Genomic DNA, 25,164 nt, shown 5'->3' with positions numbered 1-25,164 from the left:
TAGCAGTATCACTAGAACTAACACAAGAACTAGAACTAGAATCATTCGGGTTTAGCCGTCTTGAGAGACGTGCGGTTAAACCTGAATGTTTCTAGTTCTAGGTCTAATGTTGGTTCTAGTTTTACACTAGCAGTATCACTAGAACTAACACAAGACCTAGAACTAGAATCATTCGGGTTTAGCCGTCTTGAGAGACGTGAGGCTAAACCCGAATGTTTCTAGTTCTAAGTCTAATGTTAGTTCTAGTTTTACACTAGCAGTATCACTAGAACTAACACAAGACCTAGAACTAGAATCATTCGGGTTTAGCCGTCTTGAGAGACGTGAGGCTAAACCTGAATGTTTCTAGTTCTAAGTCTAGTGTTAGTTCTAGTTCTAATTGTTATTCATCGTTAGATTGTGGTATATTTTTATTGAACGAAAAGTATAACAAATACTAGACCTAGAACCAAAAACATTCGGGTTTAACCGTGCATCTCTCAAAACGGAAATTCAGAGTTATCATAGGACGTCACTTTTTGCAAGCAAAACTTTTCCTTTGCAAAACTACTCAATGCCAGTACTATTAAGCTATGTTGCATTTTATATGGGACAGTGCAAGTGCATAGTAGTTTCGTAACTATGGTTACGGCGAATTATATGAAATTCCCGGTATTCTATGTCCTAGAAATTTTGTGATACTCTGTATAATGAAACTCGAATGACTTGTAACATTAACAACCAATAAGAATTTTGGAAAGTTTTAGTAAACAAGGATAACAATAAAATATTGATTAGTATAGAATAGTTCAGATCGTAGATGATTTTGATAAAAAAACCATTCTGCAAATGTATCTTTGTTTATTTTCTTACTGAATGTGGCCTCCTAAGCTTAATAAATTTCTTAGATCTGTACAGTTCTAAATTCCCAAATACAATTAATTAGCAAAATCTATCTAATTAAAATCATTTTGAGTTTTTGTTCTTTATTCTTTACGTTTCTTTATTTCTGCTCTGACACAATCAATTAACATCAATTTAAACCGGCTGAAATAACACAAAAAGTATCTAAATATAACTCGGGACATTTCTAAACTGAATCGAACTCCTTCAAAATATCTTTAATTCTTAAATCTCCAAAACATTTTAAAACTAATCATCAAACACAACTTCAAAGGTTTCTTGTAATTTCTTAAAATACTTAAAAATTGCAACATTTACGCGTTTCAAGGGCAATCATTAATAAGTTCGTTCGCTTCATTCATCTTGAACATTTTCGTTTTCCAAAAAACAAATTTAATCAACGAAAACATTCAATAAAAATTGTTTTTGGGAAAATCAAAATACAAAAGTTAAACCGAACTGATTTCTCTTCCAAGTTCCCATAACTCGCAAAAATAAACATAAATCACAGGTAGACCTTTACGTCTTTGAATAAAAACGACAATAGTTAACAAGGTCGTTTCGTTCGTTCCATTCGGGTTCATTGTGCGATTTTACGTAAGTCTTGGGCAACCTCGTTCCAAGACACCAAGAACAGCTGAGTTTTTAGGCTTTGGGATGAGAGAGGACCGAGAGGAGAAGCAGGTCGAATCCGATGCGGAGATTTAAATCACCGTTCCGTTCGGTTTTCGGGCCTTTTAAAAACCCGTCTCGTCGTCATATGACCGAAAGGAAGAACCAGCTACCTGTAACCAAAATCAACAACAACAACAGCCGATCATATGTTTTCTTCTACCTCTCCTCGCAGTTGATCGTTCTCGAATACAAGAAGCCGTGAGAACGGCTTTATTTCAAATTCAGACCATATGACCGCTCAATAACAAAATCTTCGCGATGTCATCACATTTGTTATTCAAAATACGTCCTCTACGAAGAATTAAGAAGAAGTGACGATGACATCAATTGGTCGTAATATTAATGTTTTGTTCGATCATATTATTGTTTTCTCACATAAATTTATTGCTTATTCTAAGAATTTTCTTTCTTTCTCGAAGATAAAACGAAGATAAAACGAAGATACAACGACAGGTGTTGTTAATTTTTCTTGTTTTACTATTAGGATCGACAAAGCTTCTTCCGGTCTGGTAAGTTGTAATTAAAGTTATGGTAATAAAATTTGTGAGTGGTTCTTCACGTGAAATTTCCATCGGAACGAACTTAAAGTTAAGTGATCCATCATGATAATTGAAAGCAACTCGCTATTTGCTGTTAACGATGTGTAACCGATCCAGATAATGTTGATTGTAACTAGGAAAAAGAAAATTATCTTCTTTTTCTTCGTTCAAAATTATATGCCACAAAATCTAATGTAAGATGAAATTAATTTGTTATTAGATTCGATTCTTTCGCTTTCTTCTTCTTGAGATAAGATCAGTCTCATTTTATTTCTTTTGATAATCTTCTTTTTGCTTCGTCTCATTCGTTTGCAAGCGATGCCGCCAATTGCAGTAGCCACAGGGAACGTAAATTCTTTATTGCTTCTATCCACCTGTCCTCTTCGTTTTAGTCGTCGTCGTCGCCTCCTCTAGAGAGATGAAGAAGCAGGTGACGTGCCAGACGTAAAACGACATGCGGGCGGCAGCCCGAGAAAGAAACAACACGTTCAAAGTATAAAACAATTTCTCATAATTACATAATAGTATTCCAAGAAAACTATTTGGTATGGAATGAATCAAAGAATTGGTATTATACACAAAGGAATGTTGAGGAAGTGTGTCACGAAGAAGAAGCTCACGCGCCAAGAAATGCGCTCGAGAAGAGGTTCAGGAGAGTTGCTTTGTGGGACGGGTCAAGGGTCGGAACTGGGGTCAGAGTGTGAGACGGCTCGAAATTTACCGTTTCCTGCGTGAATCACGGTTCCCAAAGAGAGTTAAGAGTTAAGGAGGAGAAAAATTAAGGCGAAAATGCGACCGAATTGGTTTGAAACGACTTAGAAGGGAGGAAATTGTAGTTTATAAACTAAATTAACCGTTAAAGAGCGCCAGTTTAATTAATCTTATTAAAACTTTTACTGAAATAAGTTAATGGGGTTTAAAGTCGCCTTCTTAACGAGATAACTTGGATTAATTTTTTATTGTAACAGGATGTAAATTTTAACTATGTGAAAGTCTTTTTGAAGAGATCGTATCTCCCAATTACAACTTTTAACAAAATTATGACATAAAATGGTTTCTAAACTGCAATCAAGTTCTATAAAAGTACTTCTAACAAAGTGCTAGCTACAATCATACGATGAAGAATGTATTTTGCAATGTGGTAGCTATTGGATTAAAAATGTTATTGAAGCTGCCATAAAAACCGATACAAAAGAGAAACTACTGGGAAAGTTCCTAATATCACTAGCAACTTTTTTCTTCTGTTTGCAGCTTTCAAAATATGCTAATCTTCTATAACAAAAACAGTCTTCGCATATACGGTGTCTAGCCCAAAATGGTGAAGTTGAAAACAAAAGTTATGAAATGTACCTATCAGACTGAATCTAACAAAGATAGAGGGAAAAGCGGTGATGGGGCTTTACTTACTTTAATAAAGTATTAGAAGAATTAGATTTTATGCTAATCAAGGATAACAGGCATAAATATTTCGCGAAGTGTGGAATTTGTAGTAAATTGTTAATCCTACTAGAAATAAGTAGACTTTTCGAAATATATCTTGAGTTTAGCTATTTCAATTTCCAATGCTATTGTGGTTATTTTTTTTTACAACAGATTCTGTCAACAATTCGGATTCTGCAAATTTAACGAACATGTTTGATCATGAAGTCAGTAAACCTGATAATGCAGAAAATAGTGAGTGTCAGATGTTAGAATTGTTAGTTGCAGATGATGGACAACTAAATTTAGTTAATGAAGTTCCTAATTCTAACGAAAGCATGCACAGCAGTATTTCATTACCAAGTATTATCTCATGTAGTGAAAATACTGCTATTTTTTTACATAAAAATCCAACTTCCTTGGCCACCACGACTACAATGACACCAAAACATTTCAAGAATACTTTACATACAAGAAAAACTAAAGGTAATGCAGCTATTATGAATTTTGTAGACACTTGAATATGAAGGAATAGAATTAAATAATTGTTTGGCAAAATTTATTTTTGGTTGCAATCTTTCATTTAGTGTTGATGAGTCGCAACATTTTAAAAATGTTGTAAACAAGTTACGACCCGCTTATAGGCTCCCTTCTACAACAACTTTATCTATAACTTTGCTGGACAATATTTACAAACAGAGCATAACTGAAGCTTCTAACTTTGTTACAAGTGAATCTGTAATGATTATTGATGGATGGAAAAATACGTCAAGTAATACAAAAACAATTGTTTGTGTGTTGCATAATGCCAATGATAACAAAGCCTTCGTTAATGCATGGGATTTTTTCAGCAGGTAAGAAACTTGCGAAAATAGTAATTTCTGCCAACAAATTAGTCAGAGAAACTTTCGTAGTGAAAATGGGTGATATGTTAAAACATGTTGTTTGGCTACAATCATAGAGCTAACTTCTTGCAAAAAGTGTACTCAATAAAATTTTAACAGATAACATTATAAACATTTTACGGGAGTTAAAAATGTTGATCTGGAAAGAAAAATTATTGAAGAAGGTGGTCATAGAATGAAATTACCTTGCGATACTCGTTGGTGCTCTTATAGGGGAGCTTATTTTTCATTTTTAAAAAATTTCCCCTATATGAAAGTTTTTGATGCAAAAGGAAAAACTTTAAAATCTGTATCAAATCTATACAACGAAGAATTCATAGAAATCGTTAGAAGCTATATACAACTACTAGATCCCATCTGCAAATTAATTAACACTTGCCAAAGTGCAACGTGCTCTATTGCAATTTCGAGAAGAACTAAACAAAAGAAAAGCGTATTACTTACATCCATCATTACGATAATAAAAAATTGTCAACTGAAAAAGTCCGCAAAATGAATCTATTTTTATTAAAGAATTTGAATGCTGAAGGACAAGAGAGTTTAGATGATTTTAGGCAACGTCAATGTATTTGCCAAATTCTTTTGAAAAAGCGAATTTTTAAACCGCTTCTGTTTTGGAACATACCATCCAGTCTGCTCAACTTCAGAGTTTTTTCTAAATGGTCACTCATACACACCCTTGTATGCAATAGACTAAGTTTTGAAAGGTCAAAATCGAAAAAAAAAGTTAATGACCGTTTATTACAACCTATATCTTCATATTGCAAAGTTACAATTATTGGGGAAAAGACAGACGGAAAGCCGAGACACGATACGGAGAGACACACGTGATAACAGGCTATAAGGTCAATCAGTTTCCTTTTTTGAATTGTATCCTTGCTCACGTAGATGTTGCAATCTCCCACCAACAGATCATTCTCTGCACAGTTTTATTGCAAACATTGAAAAGCCTTGTTGTGGATTGAGATAGTTGAGTGTTTTCCTTTTGGGAGAGGTTATTGTGTCGATTTTTAGGATGTCAGCGGATAAACTATCAATAGTTATAGGTGTTGAAGTGTTATACACGTTTGAAACGATAGCTAAGTCGATGATAGCAAGGATAACATCGTTTTATAAGGAATTGGTTGAATTATCGACTTATCGAGAAAGTTTGCTGCGAGTACTGCAATAAATGGGTGTTTTGATTGTACTTGTACGCTTCTTGATTTGCGAGTATGGCCGTTGCAATGTATCATAGCCATTGCAGGAGTTTCTGTATGGGAGAGATCTTGGCTAAGTTATTGAGTGACTTGGAATATGCTCGGTTTATGCCTTACACTTGATTAGATTGGGAATGTTAATAATCATACTTATTTCGGGCATTATTTTCCTCATTTATAGTACTTTGAACCCGGTTGAGTTAAATTAAGTTAGGTTACGTTGGTTTTTGTTAGCATTCTTGTGATGGTTCAAGTTGCTTGAAATTTTTGGCGTTTTAAAAAGTGAAGTTGTTACAGTTTTTCTGGAATTCCATTGTGATGTTCTCCAAATACTTGGATACTCCACGATTTGAGAATACTAGAGATATCTACGCAATGTAGTTCCAAACTTCTTGGACTTTTTCAAAAAATATTGAGATCTGAATTTTGTCCAGCGTAATTCCAGACTTTTTCTTGAAGTTTGACATCAGATCATATTAAATATTTCAAATCAATGATATCTGGGTGTAGTTCAAAACATATTCTGATGACAGAGATTCTGATTTTTGATGTCGTTTTGGCCAAATTCTCTAGAATCAAGCCAAACTCCAAGGAAAGTGTGAAATCATAACATTTCTCCTTGAAGTCTGAAATTTATGACTTGATTATTGTAATTTTAGAGTTCTTCTGAGAGTCTAATATATATGTAATGTAATTCCTAACTTCATTTTGATGTCTAAAATCTGTCATTAGTCTGGTGTAATTCCAGACTATAAATTATATGGAAAAAGGAGCGAATATTTATTTCGGGCATTATTTTCTTAATTTGTAGTAGTTTGAAGCCAGTTAAGTTAGGTTGTGTTGGTTTTTATTGACTTGCTAGCATTCTTGTGATGCCTCAAATTACTTGAGATATTTGGCGTCTTAAAAAGTGAGGTTGTTATGGTTTTTCTGGAATTCGATTGTGATATTCTCCAAATATAAATATTCGATTTTATTGTTAAATTAGAGTTAAAGTTTTGATAATATTAATAATTTTTCTCATTTGTAACAGATATTTTCCGAGAAATTGATGTAAATAACAATAGCATCCCAATTGCCCCAACAACCGTGGCAGTTCTGGCATAATCTTTGCAATAATCTTGTGCTTTAAGTCTAAATCTATGCAGTCAAACTCCAGACTATTTTTTTACAGAAATTTTGCAATGCAATCTACGACTTCCTCTTGGAGTCCCAAATATCATAGATTTATTCGAATCAAGGCAGTTCCAGACTTCTCCTTGAAATTTGGAATCCATGATTTGAGAATACTAGAGATATTTACGCAATGTAGTTCCAAACTTCTTAGACTTTCTCAAAAAATATTAAGGTATTAATTTTGCCCAGTCTGATTCCAGACTTTTTCTTGAAGTTTGACATATCTAAGTGTAGTTCAAACATATTTTGGTGACAGAGATTCTGATTTTTGACATCGTTTTGGTCATATATAGTGCATTTGGAAATTTTTCAAAATTCTCTAGAATCAAGCCAAACTCAAAATTTTATCTGTGTAATGTAATTCCAGACTATAAATTATATGGAAAAGGAGCGAATATTTATTTCGGGCATTATTTTCCCAATTTGTAGTAGTTTGAACTCAGTTGAGGTAAATTAAGTTAGGTTGCTTTAATTTTTGATGACTTGCCAGCATTCTTATGATGGTTTTTCTGGAATTCCATTGTGATGTTCTCCAGATACTTTATATGAATCTTCTGCCCATTCTACAAACGTCCTCCTCATATTCTCTAAGTTTTTGTGGATTCAGTTTTTATGGTATAAAGAGGTGCATTCGATTTTATTGTTAAATTGGAGTTAAAGTTTTGAAAATATTAATAATTTTTCTCGTTTGTAACAGATATTTTCCGAGGAATTGATGTAAATAACTTAATCACCAACATTAAATTAATTAGATTCGTAAAAAGACATGTTTTAACAAGGCACGGTTGTAAATCGAGATCTGTAAACCGCAAAATCGATGCCGGTTGTCGAATTCGTAAAATTACCTTTTTACGTTTTACGTTCGCCTGCTGCCGTTTCCTTTCAATTATCATTTTCCCACTTCCGATGACCAGGTTACCATCTGTGTACTCGTTCAAACTTATTTTTCGTTTACACATCAATTTTTTTACAAATTATTATTTTCTCTCACTATTTTTTCTGGCTCAATTTTAATAATTAGTTAATCAATGTAAGTAAATAATAAAAGAAGAATTGTTATGGTGAATAATTCGCTACAATGAATATATTGATCAGTGTTTTTCCGGTAACATCTCTTCGTGGCATCATCCTAGTGGTTACATCGATTTGCTTTCGTGCGCAACCTCCGCCTATAATACGGAACACGGGGGACGTTAATGCCAAGGCCAAACACAAAGTCTTTTCCCATGGCTCCTCCGCTGTTATACGTTCGTTCTTTAGTTCGGATCCACACGATCGACGGTTACGAAAAACGTGATTAATCACTGGGAATCGCGCGCGAACCTCTCGCATTGCGCAATTTCACTTCTTGGGTAACACACGTTTGCCTCTTCTTGTAAAGTAAGTGAGAGGCGGTTCGTGTGGTACGTAACAAGGATGTTCCTACGTGTCGTTAATCGTTATGCGAAGAAATCGCTGATTCTAACAATGAAAAAATGTCTTAAATAGAAAGAGGGACGCATTCATTTGATTTTTTGGTCTTTTGTTAAATACTAAGGAGGTAACTTTCTGCAAGGCGAGAAAAGTTGCGAGTTTCTTAAAGAAGAACCCCACCTGAGCACGTGTTGTCCACGCTCCGATCAGCTGGTGGCTTCTTTTTTAAATTTCCTTGGGCAGGTATTCCTTTTTTGTGTAGTTTTTGTTAGAAAGAAACTTCTTGTATTGTAATGTGATTTAAAAATTAAAGGTCTTAAAACCAGGTAATTTTGCACAAATTTTCTTCTTAAACTACATTCCCATTTCGAATTCGCATCGGTTAAATTATTACAGCCCCTTTTTAATATTTTTGCAAAGAGAAAAAAAACACAGAGCAAACGTTTCACCTGCTTGTACTCGAGTAATAATAATTGAAAGATGCAGAAGAGAAATAAGAGTGCGCAGCACTCCAAGCAGATGGTGCGCGATCACTCAAAGAAAAAGTGCGGCCGCATCGGTTCATACGGGTAATAAGTACACGTCGGTGACGGTTCCAAACGCGTAAGAGACCCAGAGAGACCGTTGCCAAGGGGTTCACCACCAGATGGTGACGAAGAACAACATAATGAAAGAAAAATAAGAAAAGAAAAATTTAGTCCAAAGAAAAAAATTAACACAAAAATCGTTTAATTTCAAAATTAAAAGGTGTTGACGTTTGAATTTGAAAAGAAAACATTGCTATGCACCTTGATGATTCTTAAGAAACGAAGGTATGCGAAGTTAAACGCGATGCCAAGAGCTTATATCTGGAAACTCTAAAATTAAATGAGGATTTGATGCTTTACCCGCGCAAAGTCCTTGGTTACGAAAATATCTTCACTAGAAAATACTCTAGGTGGTTAACGCCCTCAACACAATGTACCTCTAAATTAAATTAAAACATTAAAGACTTTCCAAAATTAATTTTTTTATATAAAAACGGTAATTTGATACTAGATCACCACCCTTATTTCTTACTACCGGACTTCCGCCCCAACTTTCTCTTCAAACAACGTTAACGTATCAAATGCATCCACATTGTACGGAGACGTTTCGGACGTATTCAGAGCTATTTACCTGGCGCGGTATTCTCACCCCTCGCAAATACTTCCGAGAGGGGTGTCCTCCTCAAACGCAGACAGTAGTCATCACCTGGACAACATTACTAAGTTCACCCCAAAAAATTTTCGACCCCATCGCTATTTTTCGAATTGATATTGTTTCATAATGGGGAGAAGCAACAGCGTCTAACCCTAAAATCGCGTCGCATTTTTCCAAATACCACCTGGACTTTATTCGGGGGTCGAAAAGATTTGCATCTGCCAATAAGGTATTGTTAAAGGAAAGAGTGCTCAAATAATAAGGGCACGTGTGTGCATGAAATGGACAACAAATGTTTATGAAATATATAGAGGGATGAATTAAACCTTACAAACATTTTTATTTTATCAACTTATTGCAGCTTGGATATATACAGTGAATTTCACTTAAGATGCAATATACAAAAGTATATTTCTATAGAAACTTCGATATATTATAGCTTAATGAAAACATACAACAATTTAGCCCTGAATAACAAATAAAACTAGACTAACCTAGAACTAGAAACATTCTATTTAGCCGTACGCCTCTTAAGACGATTAAACCTGAATATTTCTAGTTCTAGGTCTAATGTTAGTTCTAGTGACAGTGCAAGTGTAAATCTAGAACTAACACTATACCTAAAACTGGAATCATTCGGGTTTAGCCGTCTTTAGAGACGTGTGGCTAAACCCAAATAATTCTAGTTCTAGGTATAGTGTTACTTCTACCTAGTAGTAGTGCCAGTGTAAAACTAGAACTAACTAACTAATAGTCATTCGGGTTTAGCCGTCTTAACACTTTATCGACCGGTCATCGTTGAGGCTACCACTCAGTAAGGACCGGCTTAGTCGCGCGCGTATTTACTCCTAGTACCAGCTAAATTTTCGCTATTCATTGTGTTGTGCTTATTGCTTTTGCTTCAAAGCAATGTAATTTTATGTCTTCCCCCCACGGAATAATACATTCATCTACTGATAATTGTTGACAAGGTTTATACACATCAATAAATCTAATCTTTAAATAATTTATAACTGGCTGAATTTTTACAAGTCTGTTTGAATTTGTGGGTATATCTTCATTGTTACAAAAGTGCCAGCTCTGCAGTATCTGCATAAATCTGGTTCTACTCATTACTTTAGAAAAAAACGGAGTTTCGATGCTTGGGTCAGTTGACCAGTAATTGTGAAGTCTGTCTTTTTTTACTTGTCCCATTAGAACAATTAGACCTAAACATTTTTTCCTTTCTGGCAACGTAATGTCTATCCATTTCTTAGTTCTTGAGATATTTTTATATTTATTGATTATTTGATAGTGATATCTATTCGATTCTTTAACCAAATATTCCAAAAAGTCAATTCCAATAAATAACTTTACAATATTCATTACACTTTCTTCGTATTTTGGTAGAGTTTTTATACCTGGGCTGTCTTCGAAAGGTTCCAAAATAATTGATTTGTCCATTTGATGACCACGTATCGATGTTTACTTCAGCAGTGTCATCATTATCACTTTCTGAATCGCTAGATTGCAGTGGCAATAATTTGCGCCCAAATGATTCTAGTTCTAGGTATAGTGTTAGTTCTACATAGTAACGGTGCTAGTGTAAAACTAGAACTAACACTATACCTGGAACTAGAATCATTTGGGTTTAGCCGCACGTCTCTTAAGACGGCTAAACCCGAATGATTCTAGTTATAGATATAACAATGGTAGTATAAAACTAGAACTAATACTCTACCTAGAACTAAAAACATTTGGGTTTAGCCGTCTTAAGAGCCGTACGACTAAACCAAAATGATTCTAGCTCTATGTACAGTGTTAGTTCTACATACTAACAGTGCTAGTGTAAAACTAGACCTAACACTAGACCTAGAACTAGAAAGATTCGGGTAGACTAGAAAACCCGACTGTTTCTAGTTCTAGGTGGAGTGTTTTAATTGTTACGCAGCGCTAGATTGTTGTATATTTTTATTGAACTAAAAGTAGAACTAACACTAGACCAAGAACTAGAATCATTCGGCTTTAGCCGTCTTATTAGACGCACGGCTAAACTCGAATGTTTCTAGTTCTAGGTCTAATGTTAGTTCTGGAAACAGTGCTAGTATAAAACTAGAACTAACACTAGACCTAGAACTAGAATCATTCGGATTTAGCCGTACATCTCTCAAGACGGCTCTAATTCTAGTTTTGCACTAGCATTGTCACTAACACTAACACTAGACTTAGAATCAGAATCATTCAGGTTTATCAACTATATAGAAGGATGAATCAAACCTTAAAAATATTTTATTTATATAAACTTATTGCAGCTTGGTTATATATTTTAAAAATTGCTTAAATAGAAGAAAAACTTATTAATTACAAGAAGACAAGAAAAATTTATTTCCAATGTAATACCAGACAATTTATGGAAGACTTAGATCTTAACTCATTAACAACAACCTTGGAATTTTGCAGCGTACATAATTGCATACCACTTCTAGTATTTTGAAATATACGTTTTTGGAGCTTACAATTAACTCAATGTAATTTTACAGGTTGGAAAGTAATCAAATGAATATAAATCCAGACTTTTCATGAAGTCCAAAATTTGTGTTTAGTCGAAAATTACAAAGTTACAAATCTATGCAATGCTATTCCAGACTTCTCCTTTCAATCTGAATTTTGAGCAGTGTAATTTCCGACGAATTCTTGATGCCTGAAATTTATGCTGATGTGATGTAGTTCTACAGATACCTTTAGAGTCTGATTTTTATGCAACCTCACACTTTATCATGAAATCTAACATCTATGATATGTGGAGTGTAACTCAAGAGATAATCTCGTATTTTATTTTTTATACAAAGTAAATTCAGACATCGTGTTGGAGTTTAAAGTCTCTAACTATTGTAATATAATTAATATAATTAAACCAATTCTTGAGTCTGAAACAAATGCAATACAATTTCCTGACATTTTCTTTCAGTTCGGTATTAATGATTTATGTGATTCCAGACTTCTTGGTGGTAATCTGCTCAATTACATTCAATCTGTTTCATTTGATGATTTATTCAAAACAAGGCAGTTCGAGACTTCTCATTGAAATCTGAAATCTATAATTTGAGAATACTAGAATCTTCATAGATATCTGCACAATGTAGTTTTCCAAACTTCTTGGACTTTGTCAGAAGAATATTAAGGAATGAATTTTGCCTAGCGTAATTCCAGACCACAATTAACTCGATGTAGTCTTACAGCTATGAGAGTAATATTTCTTGGACTTTGTCAGAAGAATATTAAGGTATGAATTTTGCCTAGCGTAATTCCAGACCACAATGAACTCGATGTAGTCTTACAGCTATGAGAGTAATCAATGCAAATCCAGACTTTTCATGAAGTCGAAAATTTGTGATTAGTCGAAAATTACAAAGTTACAAATCTATGCAATGCTATTCCAGACTTCTCCTTTCAATCTGAATTCTGATCAGTGTAATTTCCGACGAATTTTTGATGCCTGAAATTTATGCTAATGTGGTGCAGTTCTACAGACACCCTTAGAATCTGATTTTTATGCAACCTCACACTTTATCTTGAAATCTAACATATATATATATATGTTAGATTTCAAGATAGATAAAAAAGATATGTGGAGTGTAACTCAAGAGATAATCTCATATTCTATTTTTTATACAAACCAAATTCAGACAACGTCTTGGAGTTTAAAGTCTTTCACTATTGTAATGTAATTCCAAACGAATTTTTGAGTATGAAACAAATGCAATACAATTTCCTATCATTTTCTTTCAGTTTGGTATTAATGATTTGTGTGATTCCAGATTTCTTAGTTAGTCAGGCAATTTGTTCAATTCCAGACTTCTTTCTTTGTGTTTGTAATATGTCCAATACGTTTAGATCCCAACTTGTAACGCATCAAATGCCTATCCCAACTCATCATTAAGTCTAGAGGCAATCCAGAAAGCATGTGATCGTGACAGCTGCAGTTCTGGTAAAGGTGGCAAATATTTCTATATTAATAGATTTTGGGTTCAGAATCAAATTCCAATAATAAATTCAATACTCTCGAAACGTTATTTACACTACTCTGATGAAACAAAGAGCAGAAAGAATGTTGCGATATACGATGTATTAAACAATTTGAAGTAGTTGTATGAATCGTAGCCGAAAATAGCTGTTAGCTGAGGTATATCTTATCTGGTATTGGCTGCCGCAACAACTGCGGCAGTTTCGTCGCTTAAAGCACCCTAACTTGGACATCCAATTATATATTTTCGTTGTGCCTGGTTCTGGCATAATCTTTGCAATAATCTTGTGCTATGAGTCTAAATCTATGCAGTCAAATTCCAGACTACTTTTTACAGAAATTTTGCAATGCAATCTACGACTTCCTCTTGAAGTCCCAAACTTCATAGATTTATTCAAAACAAGACAGTTCCAGACTTCTCCTTGAAATCTGAAATCCATGATTTGAGAATACTAGAGATATCTGCGCAATGTATTTCCAAACTTCTTGGACTTTGTCAGACGAAAAATTTAATATTATTCACGTTTTTAATAATTTTACACAAATAATTTTTCAATTTCTTATACCCATACCCATCAGATTGTAAATTTACACAAATAAGGTTTTGGTGTTTTTCAACATTATTTTCATGTTTTTATTGGAAACAATCTCATAAATGATTTTACAAGGACTCAATGTACTCTCGAAAACCCTCAAATTGATGCTCTTCGTTTGACGGTAAATGTTTCTTTATTTGTATACAAGGTATAAAATATTTTAAGATTTATAAGGATTCTTTGATCAATTAATTTTAAATTCCACATATGTACCTACAATTCTTAATTTAATTTGTATTTTGTTGTTTCTTGTAATCGTGCCTGATGAGGAATGATTTTCTTTGTCAGATGAATATTAAGGTCTGAATTTTGCCCAGCATAATTTCCAGACTTCATTACTGATTAAATATTTCAAATCAATGATATCTGGAATGATAGAGATTCTGATTTTTGACATCGTTTTGGTAATACAGTGCATTTGGAAATTTTTGTAATTTCAGAGTTCTTCTAGAGTCTGATATTTGTGCAATGTAATTCCTAACTTCGTTTTGGTGTCTAAAATCCCTCATCTGTCTGGTGTACTTCCAGATTATAAATTATATGGAAAAAGGAGCGAATACTGCGTTTTGTTCAAGATGGCAGTGTGAAAAAGTAGATTTTTTGTTAGCCTAATATTTATGTTAGCCTAGACTAGATAAAGTTAATAAAAAAAATTCAAATTGAATTTTTTTATGAATTTAAGTTTAAGATATATAATATATTCTTCCATAGTCGTTTATATATTCTGAGAAAGGTTATCTAAATAGTTTCTTAGTAGGTTCTATAAATGTTTTATATTTTTTTCTTGTATCTTGGGAGCAGCTGATTTTCACCATGAGACACACCTTGCTCTTTCCGTAGAGTATCTAGAGAAGGAACGTCGGGTTAATAAGTTTTAAGATGTAGCGGCACCTGCTACGTCTATACACAACATCTCTCGATTACCCACAAGTCGAGTTCCTTCTTAAAGCAATAAGGACTCAAGAAAGGAGTCGTCGTTGGTCCGCCGTCTCACCTTCCTCCCCTTTAATCCTACGGAGACAGGTGAGAGTCGCAGCTTCATGTAATTTCCTTAATGACAAACTTGAAAACCCGACGCGAGACGGCGTCATCGATTGACACTCAATTAAATATTAAAATGCAGATAAAAATTTTAATCGGATCCTACTAGGGTCTCTTTACGAGTGTTCGAGTTTACTGCCCTCAAGATCTATATTTAAACGACCGCAGTCTAAGTTTAACTTTATACTCAAGTAGCAAAAAAAATTATACCAAAACTTGCACACATCTAATTTTGCATTCTTAACTAAAAATCATGAAATTCTTTGGAATGTGATGGAATTTAAAATAATTGAGGTTAAATTCGTTTACCTCTAGAATGGAATCGAAGAGTTGTTGCAAAAGTAAACGCTAGAAATAGGAAAATAGAACACGGCGCGATTTCGACGTGTAAATCAACAGTTTCTGGTGGAAAAACGGTCAGTTTTCGTTGGGATAGTGTTGTCAAAAGTAGGTTTTCAGTTGAACTTTCGAAACGCTCGTCGTTTTCAGGAAAACGGTGCCGATTAAAATTAGACTTTAAGCCGTTAGAACGAGCTTTTTTTAGTTGCGTGTGTGTTTTGGGTTCTCGGGAAAGTTTTCAGATCGGAACCTACTACACCAAGAATTTAGTTGTGACATAACGAACCACTTCTATTTAACTAATTTTAAATTGATCCAAACTCATTAAATGCTAAAAAAAATAATACAAAGAAATTTCTTAATGATATTCAAAGGTTAAAACTCTTGCTTTAAAGGCGAAGGACGAAACGCCTTCTTTTCTTCTGAAAACGGTATCATCTTTCAAGGATCGAGACGATAATAATGCGCCTCTTCTGTATAGAAGTGGGGAAGAACTGCGAACGCGTGCACTTGGCACGTGTCTCGAACGGTGCCCTGCCAGCTCGAACGACAGCTGTTCATTCAGACACAACAGGATCGCAACCCCTCAAACGAAAAAAATTCAAAAAGTACATATCTAATAAAAAGAATTTGTACAAAATATTTCAACTGATTCAAAATCGATTAATTAATACAGAAAAAACTCGAAATCTATAATAACGCAAAGGCTAAATCCGAAACTTTCTAGTACTAAGTCTAGTGTTAGTTCTAGTTTTGGATCACTAAAAATAACACAAGACCTAGATCTGGAATCATTCGGGTTTAGCCGTCTTGAGAGACATGGAGCTAAAATCGAATGTTTCTAGTTCCGGATCTAGTTAGTTCTAGTTTTAGTTCCATAAAAATATATAATAATCTAGCACTGAATAACAACTAAAACTAGAACTAAAACCATTCGGATATAGCCGTCTTGAGAGACGTGGCTAAATCTTAATGTTTCTAGTTCTAGGTCTAGTGTTAGTTCTAGTTTTGCATTAACACTGTCACTAGAACTAGAATCATTCGGATTTAGCCGCACGTCTCTCAAGACGGCTAAACCCGAATGATTCTAGTTCTAGGTCTAGTGTTAGTTCTAGTTTTGCTTTAACACTGTCACTAGAACTAACATTAGACCTAGAGAACTAGAACCATTCGGATTTAGCCGCACGTTTCTCAAGACGGCTAAACCCGAATGATTCTAGTTCTAGGTCTAGTGTTAGTTCTAGTTTTGCTTTAACACTGTCACTAGAACTAACACTAGACCTAGAACTAGAATCATTCGGATTTAGCCGCACGTCTCTCAAGACGGCTAAACCCAAATGATTCTAGTGTTAGGTCTAGTATTACTTCTAGTAATAATGTTAGTGCAAAACTAGAACTAACACAAGACCTAGAACTAGAAACATTCGGGTTTAGCCGCAAGTCTCTCAAGACGGCTAAACCCGAATGATTCTAGTTCTAGGTCTTGTGTTAGTTCTAGTGATAGTGCTAATGCAATACTAGAACTAACACTGTTGATCAAGACGGAGTGAAGACTAGAATCATTCGGGTTTAGCCGTCTTGAGAGGCTTGCGGCTAAACCCGAATGTTTATAGTTCTAGGTCTAGTGTTAGTTCTACTTTTGTACTGTCACAAGGAATAACACAAGACCTGGAACTAGATTCATTCGGGTTTAGCCGTCTTGAGAGACGTGCGGCTAACCTCGAATGTTTCTAGTTCCAAGTCTAGTGTCAGTTCTAGTTCAATAAAAATATACAAGTGTGGAAGTGTGGAACTGCCTTGTTTCGAATAAATCATCAGATGCAACAGATTGAATGTAATTGAGCAGATTACTACCAAGAAGTCTGGAATCACATAAATCATTAATACCGAACTGAAAGAAAATGCCAGGAAATTGTATTGCATTTGTTTCAGACTCAAGAATTGGGTTGCAATTACATTACAACAATTAGAGACTGTAAACTCCAAGACGACATCTGAATTTGGTTTGTATAAAAAATAGAATATGAGATTATCTCTTGAGTTACACCCCATATATCATAGATGATGGATTTGAAGATAAAATGTGAGGTTGCATAAAAGTCAGACTGTAAAGGTATCCGTAGTACTGCATCACATCAGCATAAACTTTATTCATCAAGAATTCGTCGGAAATTTCTCTGATCAGAAGTCAGATTGAAAGGAGAAGTCTGGAATAGCATTGCATAGATTTGTAACGTTGTAAAATATTTCAATTGATTCAAAATCGATTAATTAATACAGAAAAAGCTCGATATAATGACGTAAAGGCTAAAGCCGAAACTTTCTAGTGCTAAGTCTAGTGTTAGTTCTAGTTTTGGATCAGGACTGTTACTAATAACACGAATCATTCGGGTTTAGACGTCTTGAGAGACGTGCGGCTAAACCCGGATTTCTAGTTCTAGGTCTAGTGGTAGTTCTAGTTTACCACTAACACTGTTGCTACGTAGAACTAACACTATACGTAGAACTAGAATCATTTGGGTTTAGCCGCACGTCTCTAAAGACGGCTAAACCCAAATGATTCTAGTGCTAGGTATGGTGTTACTTCTAGATTTACACTTGCACTGTCACTAGAACTAACATTAGACCTAAAACTACAACAATCCAACCCAACCCGAATGATTCCAGTTCATCTCTAAAGACGGGTAGTTTTGCACTAGCACTATCACTAGAACTAACACAAGACCTAGAACTAGAATTATTCGGGTCAAGCCTTCTTGAAAGGTACGGCTAAACTTGAATATTTTTAATTCCAGGTCTTGTGTTAGTTCCAGTTTTAGTACAATGAAAAATATACAACAATCTAACGTTGCTAACAACTAAAACTAGAACTAACACTAAACCTAGAACAAGAGATATTCGGGTTTAGCCGTCTTAAGAGACGTATAACTAAACCCACATAACTTTTGAGTCACATTGTATATTGATTCTCTCAGCAACAGTTTGCACAGCAGAGCGGTTAATATTTGAGCTTCCGGTCGATATAAAAATAGTAGGAGGGTTTGAGTATCGAAATTAGAGGGTAGTGGGTGTAAAAAGATAAAAAAAATAATACAAAAAAGGCCGTTAACCGAGCGCAAAAAAAGGAAATAAAGAGAAACCGTTTAAACGAACTGAAAATCAATTACCGCGCTTTGCGTGAGTCCATAAAGAAATTATCACACACTTAAAACGCAACTCAACTATCTCGGGCGTATAATACACAGTGGTAGCGAAAGCGCGTTTAATCCGGGGGCAGTGTGCAATTTATAAACATCCGGCTCCGAGTTAAACGATTTGATCTAAACAAAATTTTTTTTTGATTCTCAATTGATCTGAAGAGGTTAATCTAAGAATACGAATTTAAATAAATATCTAAATAATTTTAATTTTATGATAAAAAAAAAATGATACTACAAATATTAAAATGAAATTGACGTTGTAATAAAAATGAAAATTAAACTGCTACAAATTAAAATTTGAACGATTTTACATAAACAAATTGGACGCGAAAATATCGTCTGAAGTGAAAAAAATATTTTCTATCGGAGATTTTTACGACGGAATTTATGCGTGTGTTTGCAAAGTGTTTATTTCGACGGGCGCCTTTATAAAAATAAACTTTCCTTTACAGATTAAAAACGATAAACCCGTCTAACTATAAACGACAATTAAATAAGACTAAAAAAAAAAACATTTTAATAAAATTTTAATTAAAAAATGTTTCTGATATCGTACTTTATTTGGGTGCCACATCATTTGATTAAGTTCACATGACGCTTATTGAAACTTATTTGTGATAACTCAACAAATATTGGTTTATAATAGAAATCAATAGATGGCGCTAATAGGCAGTTTTAAATTTTTCGCCAATTTAAAGGTGTCGCCATCTAAGAGCGAGTAGATGATTTACTATTTTGTTGTACTTAATGATATACGCAACATTATAACTAAAAATAGTTGCTAAAAAAAATTTATGGTTGTTAATTTGGCATTGAGCTCGAAACTCACAATAAAATTGCCTTTAATTACTAAAAAAATTATCTAGTGACGTTTATCAAAATTATTCAATATATTGTAGTAACATACAGGGTGATTCATAATGATTTGTTTACAAGTTATACAAGTTTTACACATTTTAGCACAGAAACTTTATAGTTAATTTGTTTTCGGAAAAAAGAGTTGTCATGGAAACGCAATAATGTAAATAAATAACACTCAAACACTTATTAGTAATCCTGCCAGAATTTACAAATCAAGAATATGCGGACATAATTTTTGTTTATGGTTTCTGCAATGGAAGCAGCTGCCGTAGAATATCGCCGAAAATTTCCTAATCGTAGGCAGTCGTCTAGTCTTTCTCGGGCGTACAGCAGATTACGCGAATTTAGTATTGTGCGAAATCATGGAGGATGTCCACATGTTTGCCACAATGTACAGATAGAGAAAGCTCTTGTCAATGTGGTTACTGATGAAATTTCGGTTTCTAGCTTTTTAAATTATTAAAAATATATACAGCGTGTTCATAAAGCTTAGTTACTTTTGAAGTTTTTGAAATGGCTTTTTCATAAGTTTTTTAATTGGAACAGCCCTGTATATTGTGTACTGGTTGAATTGCCTACCAAGTTACCTTTAATTAATGATAAGTATGTCATATATCTAACTTTAGTGGTTTTCCTGATATTTAGAATTTAAAGAATAATGTGTAATAAAATATGCGTTATTGTACTTATGTTAGACCCACTTTTACCATCCTCCTGATAAACTATCTAAGGGATAGTTGCCATGGTTACAGCTCTTTTAAGCGCTCTCATTAGCTAAGAGTTGAATTTATCTATCAGATAAATGTATCAAGAGATGGTAAAAGTGAGCCTTAATATTATATTCTGTCTATTTTTATCAGTTTCTTTTGTTCTTCCTTCTTCATTTTATAATGTAAAATAATTTTGCTCCGATATACCAGATTTTAATGCGACTTGGTACTTTATGAGATTTAAAAAGATGTATTACTTACATCATATGCAATTGTTTTGCCATATAATTTACGACTTTAGAGAAAATAAGATGTACATGTTAAGAGATGCCTCAATATCTTTTATATGGCACATTAATGCTTGTAGAAGAGAAAATGGGCGGCATTTTGAACAACTTCTAAATATTAATTAAATTAATACCTAGTTGTTGAGCAACGTTTAGTAATTGTTTATAGTTTGTTGCTGCATTTCCTTCAAATAATTTAGTAATTAAAAAAGGAATTTATTGTTCTGCCATTTAATTGTATTTTTACAACGTTTTGATTATTTATTTATTAAAGTTTTTTTTTAATAGTATTTTAATATAATATTACTGATTTACAAATGACAGTCAAACAAAAAAGAAAAAATAAAAAAAAGTAACAAAAAAATAACATTTTATTACACATTTCTTTATATTCTAAATATCAGGAAAACTATTAAAGTTAAACATATGACTACTTACCATTAATTAAAGGGAACTTGATGAGCAATTCCACTAGAACACAATATACAGGATGTTCCATTTAAAAAACTTAAGAAAAAACCATTTGAAAAACATCAAATGTAACAAAGCTTTATAAACAACCTGTATAGTGTATCTAATATCTTTGAATACTATCATCTACCTATTGGCTTTGACTACTGTCTGACGTAGTTTCAAGGCAAAAATGTCGTTTCTACATAGTTTTTAAAAAAGATAGATTCTACATAGTTATATAAACAAATTTAGTTGTATTCATAATATAATAAAATATACAGGGTGTTCCATTTAAATAAATTTATGTACTCTCTGTTACGCTTAAATGGAACACCCTGTATAAGTGAAAATAATTTTACGTAACAGAAAGTGATGAGTCAAACAACTTTTGTATAAAATATTTTTTTGTTTTTTAAACGGTTTAGTAACTATCGACCGCCTGGATACTATTAACTCACCCTGTATATTCTGAGCTTCTTTTCCAAAATCGAGCTTTTCATTTGTATTCTTAATTAAACTTTTTAGTATTACCATCATAATGGCAAGACCACCTAGTTTGGCTCAAACTTTTTATTGAAAATTTAAGTTTTTTTTGACTATTTAAGAGCTCCCATCTGTGGGAAGAAGCAGAAAAGAAGACATATATTTGTTGATTTATTCCAAAATAAGATGATATATGGTCACAGTTCGATCGTTTGTGTCGAAATGTAATTTGTCCAGATTTGTCAATGAACGGTTGTCTTTAATATCGGTATCAAGCGTTGTGAATTCACCGAGCGTTGTGAATTACAGGTAACTGCAATAATGTGAGCGCTATCTGTCATTGGCCAAAGTATTGAGTGGACAACTTACAGAAATCTACCATATTATCAAATGCTCAACTATACATACTTAAAAAATGTATAGGGTGTGACAAAAGTATGGAATATAACTAATAAATTCGCCATTTGTGGTTTAAAAGAAAAATGTTCGAAGTAAAAGTTTTCTGGTTAATTGTGGGGCATACTTTGGCGATATTTGTTGGTTTGTATTGTTTTTGGTTCCGTTACTATAGTAACCAACATTATCTTAAATAGAACGCATATGTTTTTCTTGCATATTTTGAAAGAGAATATGTCCTTCTATCTGATGAATATATCATATCATAAGGTTGGATAAGAAAAAACCGAGAAAGGTTTAATGTATATGTTTGGGGTGCTATCTCCAATAGAAACATATTGTGGTCATCGATTAAAGATTTAATTCAGACGGCTATCTAAATCTATTGGAAAAGGCAGTGGAACATATCATGGAAGATATTCCGTTGGCACAGCTGGGAAACATTTGGTACCAACATGATGATGCACCTCCATACACAGCAAGAAGAGTTGTTGCCTGGTTAAATAACGAACAATATTAGTTATTTTTATTCTTATTTTTTTTTAAATTTTATTTTGTATCAGAATCCAAAATATTGTAGACTAGTTATGAATCACCCTGTATATTTTCGGGATTTTACTTTATAACTAAAAATACCAAGGTTGGCAATAACTGTTAACAATAACCTATAATAATTAAGTTATCAAAGTCATTAAAAAATAAATGATTCTTACTGAATGAATATAAAAATTGAACTTTAACCTTAAAAATTTGCAACAATTTCAACCCACCCACTTATTATAATTTTTAATCAACAATCGCTTAATAGAGACAACAAAAGTGGGAAGGTCAAAGTTCTTTACACGTCGAAATTAAATAACACCAGTTTATTTCTTCTCATAGCAGACGAGTTCTAAAAATATCTCGACCAGAACACATACACTAATCACTTATCGCTTATAAACAAGCAATTAGAACTGGAATTTGCTATCGACGGCTTCGCGTTACGTGTAACACGCATTCTTCACGTACACTTTCGCTTTTTAACTAATCCCGTTTAAGGTCGTAAAACGTCGCAATACAATTTCAATAAAAATCTCGACAAAATCGTTTTAGATTTCCAAGTCGAGATAAATTCTTTGAATAAAATGCCATAAAAAAAATTGTGTGGAAACTTTTGAACTTACCGGGTATGCCGCTACTGATTTGTCCCATAATTTTTGGAGAGGGGGTTAGTTGAAGAGCCAAAGTAGACTTGATTTTATCTTTCGAAATTTTTACCGGCTTTTTCTGGTGGTTCTATGACAGTTTAAAAATCGCGCAATAATCGATGTATACACTAATCTTTGACACACACCGGACGTACAAGTCTTGCACGCGCGTTCTATAATTTCAAATTATCGCGAAATTTTCATCATTACATTTTCACGCTTCGAAGAATAGATATTTTGACAGCTACACAGCTGCTGTAGCCTCGCACGTTGGGATTTTCAACGTTGGTTATCTACGTTGGCAACAATTACGTCGAAATGTATGAATACATAAATCACGGGACACTGTGTATTAAAATCAAACTACGTCTTTTATACACAAATTAGAAATCTTGTTTCTTACCTAATTAATTCATTTTTTTTTTAATTTTTACTAAAACGTTTATTAGAAACGTATTTAATAGTGTTTGTACATCACATATTATTTAAACCAAATAAATATGATTACTTTATCATTGAAAACAAAGTAAAAGTGACCATAAATTGTTAATAATGATTATTATGGTTGTTAAGTTGCCTAATTTTGACATTGTCTATTGCGTCTGAAAGTGGCGACATCTATTAAAAAACTAAAGAAATCAGTTAAATTAATTAATTTATTTTGTTTAATTATATTAAAGTTACTTTTTTTTGGAATATCTAATATTTAATTTATAATCAATGAATCGTTTTTATTTTAAATTGTAATTTATTAATTCTTATTGTAGAAAAAAATTATGTTGTATATTGAGTTGCCTATTTTTAAATTTAACCAATCTGTATACAGTGAATTTTACATGCAACATACAAAAATATACTTCTATAGAAACCAGGGCGTACCTAGAGATGAAAGAGAGGAATATTATCGAAAATATTCACCACTAGAAAATTCTCTGAGGTAATTTTCTCATCGTGTATGGTGGCTCCCTCTGTTGGTCCGCTAATCCATACTCCACTTCATACATCGTCTCTATCAATAATATCTGTAGAAAAATAAGCTGAGTCGGATCTGGATTGTAGCCAGTTTTGTAAGACATAAGCTGCTTTTACTATTTTTATAGCAGTTGGTACAGAAGTTGCTATAGGCTTCTCAAATATGCGAAATGGGGACACTAATATTCCAAAAGCGTCCTCTATAGTCCTTCTTGCCCTTGACAATGTATAGCAGAATATTTTGCAATGAGTATTTTTCCTTCCTCGGGTAGGGTCTCATCAAATACATCTTCAAAGGGAAATCTTTATCTCCAAGAAACGCGGTGTTATTAGGAATATGGAGTTTATTGTTTTCAATTTTTTGCTTCAAAGAGTTCTGATCGAAAACACCACCTTCAGAATATCTACCTTGGGCTCCTAGATCAATTTACCGGAAACAATAGTTTGCATCAGATACAGCCAAGAGTATTTACACTAAACGAATTTTTGGAGTTGTAGTATTCACAGCCACTAAACATTGGAGCACGAATAGCGACATGTTTGCCGTCAATAGCTCCGATACATCCTGGGAAATTTTTCATTCAAAGATTTTTCGATTTTTTTTCACTCTTCTTCAGAATTTGGTACCGAGAAAAAACATAACAGCCAAATAAAAAAAATTGCACCCAAAAACAGCTTTAGGAATTGGTCTTCTCATATTAGTATCTTTTTTCTGAATTTTATCTTTAACTTTATTAAGCAAAAACCAAAACAGGTTCCATCCTAAAAAGGTTTCTATAGCCGTTATGATCTTCCAATAACTCTCTACAAATACTATTGGTGGCACCTAGTATATTCCGCCTATTTACCCAGTCACGAACCCAGATACGCCTCTTCTTTTTAATATTTGAATTTTTCAAATGATTTCTTAACTCAGTTATTAATAGTGTTCCATCACTGATTTTGCGAAAAGGTTTGCGATGATTCTTCGGCATCCCCTTCGGCCGGATATCCGGTTATCCGGCATATGTATCCGGCCATTACACATAATTTCTGGTGCATTTCTAAAGTGATAACCTATATTGCAACATTATTGCGATATTTGAATAAAAATGAAATTAATAAGAAACCTGATAAGATATATTAACTTATTTGGATCCAAGATACAAAAACTTTTTTGATGCTGATTTAACTAACGAAACAACTCTAAAAAAGGATACTTTAATTAATAATTGGTAATATTTTGACAAGGATCCGTCAAGAA

At 33.4% G+C, this 25,164-nt stretch overlaps 1 protein-coding gene and 1 pseudogene across 1 annotated transcript in view; both read right to left on the bottom strand.

Annotated features, from left to right (window-relative positions):
- LOC111417496 (E3 ubiquitin-protein ligase neur) overlaps positions 1-23,298 on the bottom strand; it is a 48,600-nt gene extending 25,302 nt beyond the window's left edge. The window contains exon 1 of the mRNA XM_023049791.2: positions 22,926-23,298. Coding sequence (XP_022905559.2) covers positions 22,926-22,953 — 28 coding nt within the window. The 5' untranslated portion in view covers positions 22,954-23,298. The remainder of the gene's footprint in view (positions 1-22,925) is intronic.
- Positions 23,299-23,755: 457 nt separating this feature from the next.
- LOC139429314 (putative nuclease HARBI1) lies at positions 23,756-24,895 on the bottom strand (annotated as a pseudogene).
- Positions 24,896-25,164: the final 269 nt, after the last annotated feature.

This window comes from Onthophagus taurus, chromosome 3, assembly GCF_036711975.1.
Source record: "Onthophagus taurus isolate NC chromosome 3, IU_Otau_3.0, whole genome shotgun sequence".
In the NCBI taxonomy this organism is placed as follows: Eukaryota; Metazoa; Arthropoda; class Insecta; order Coleoptera; family Scarabaeidae; genus Onthophagus; species Onthophagus taurus.
This window is presented reverse-complemented; position numbering and strand designations above follow the sequence as displayed.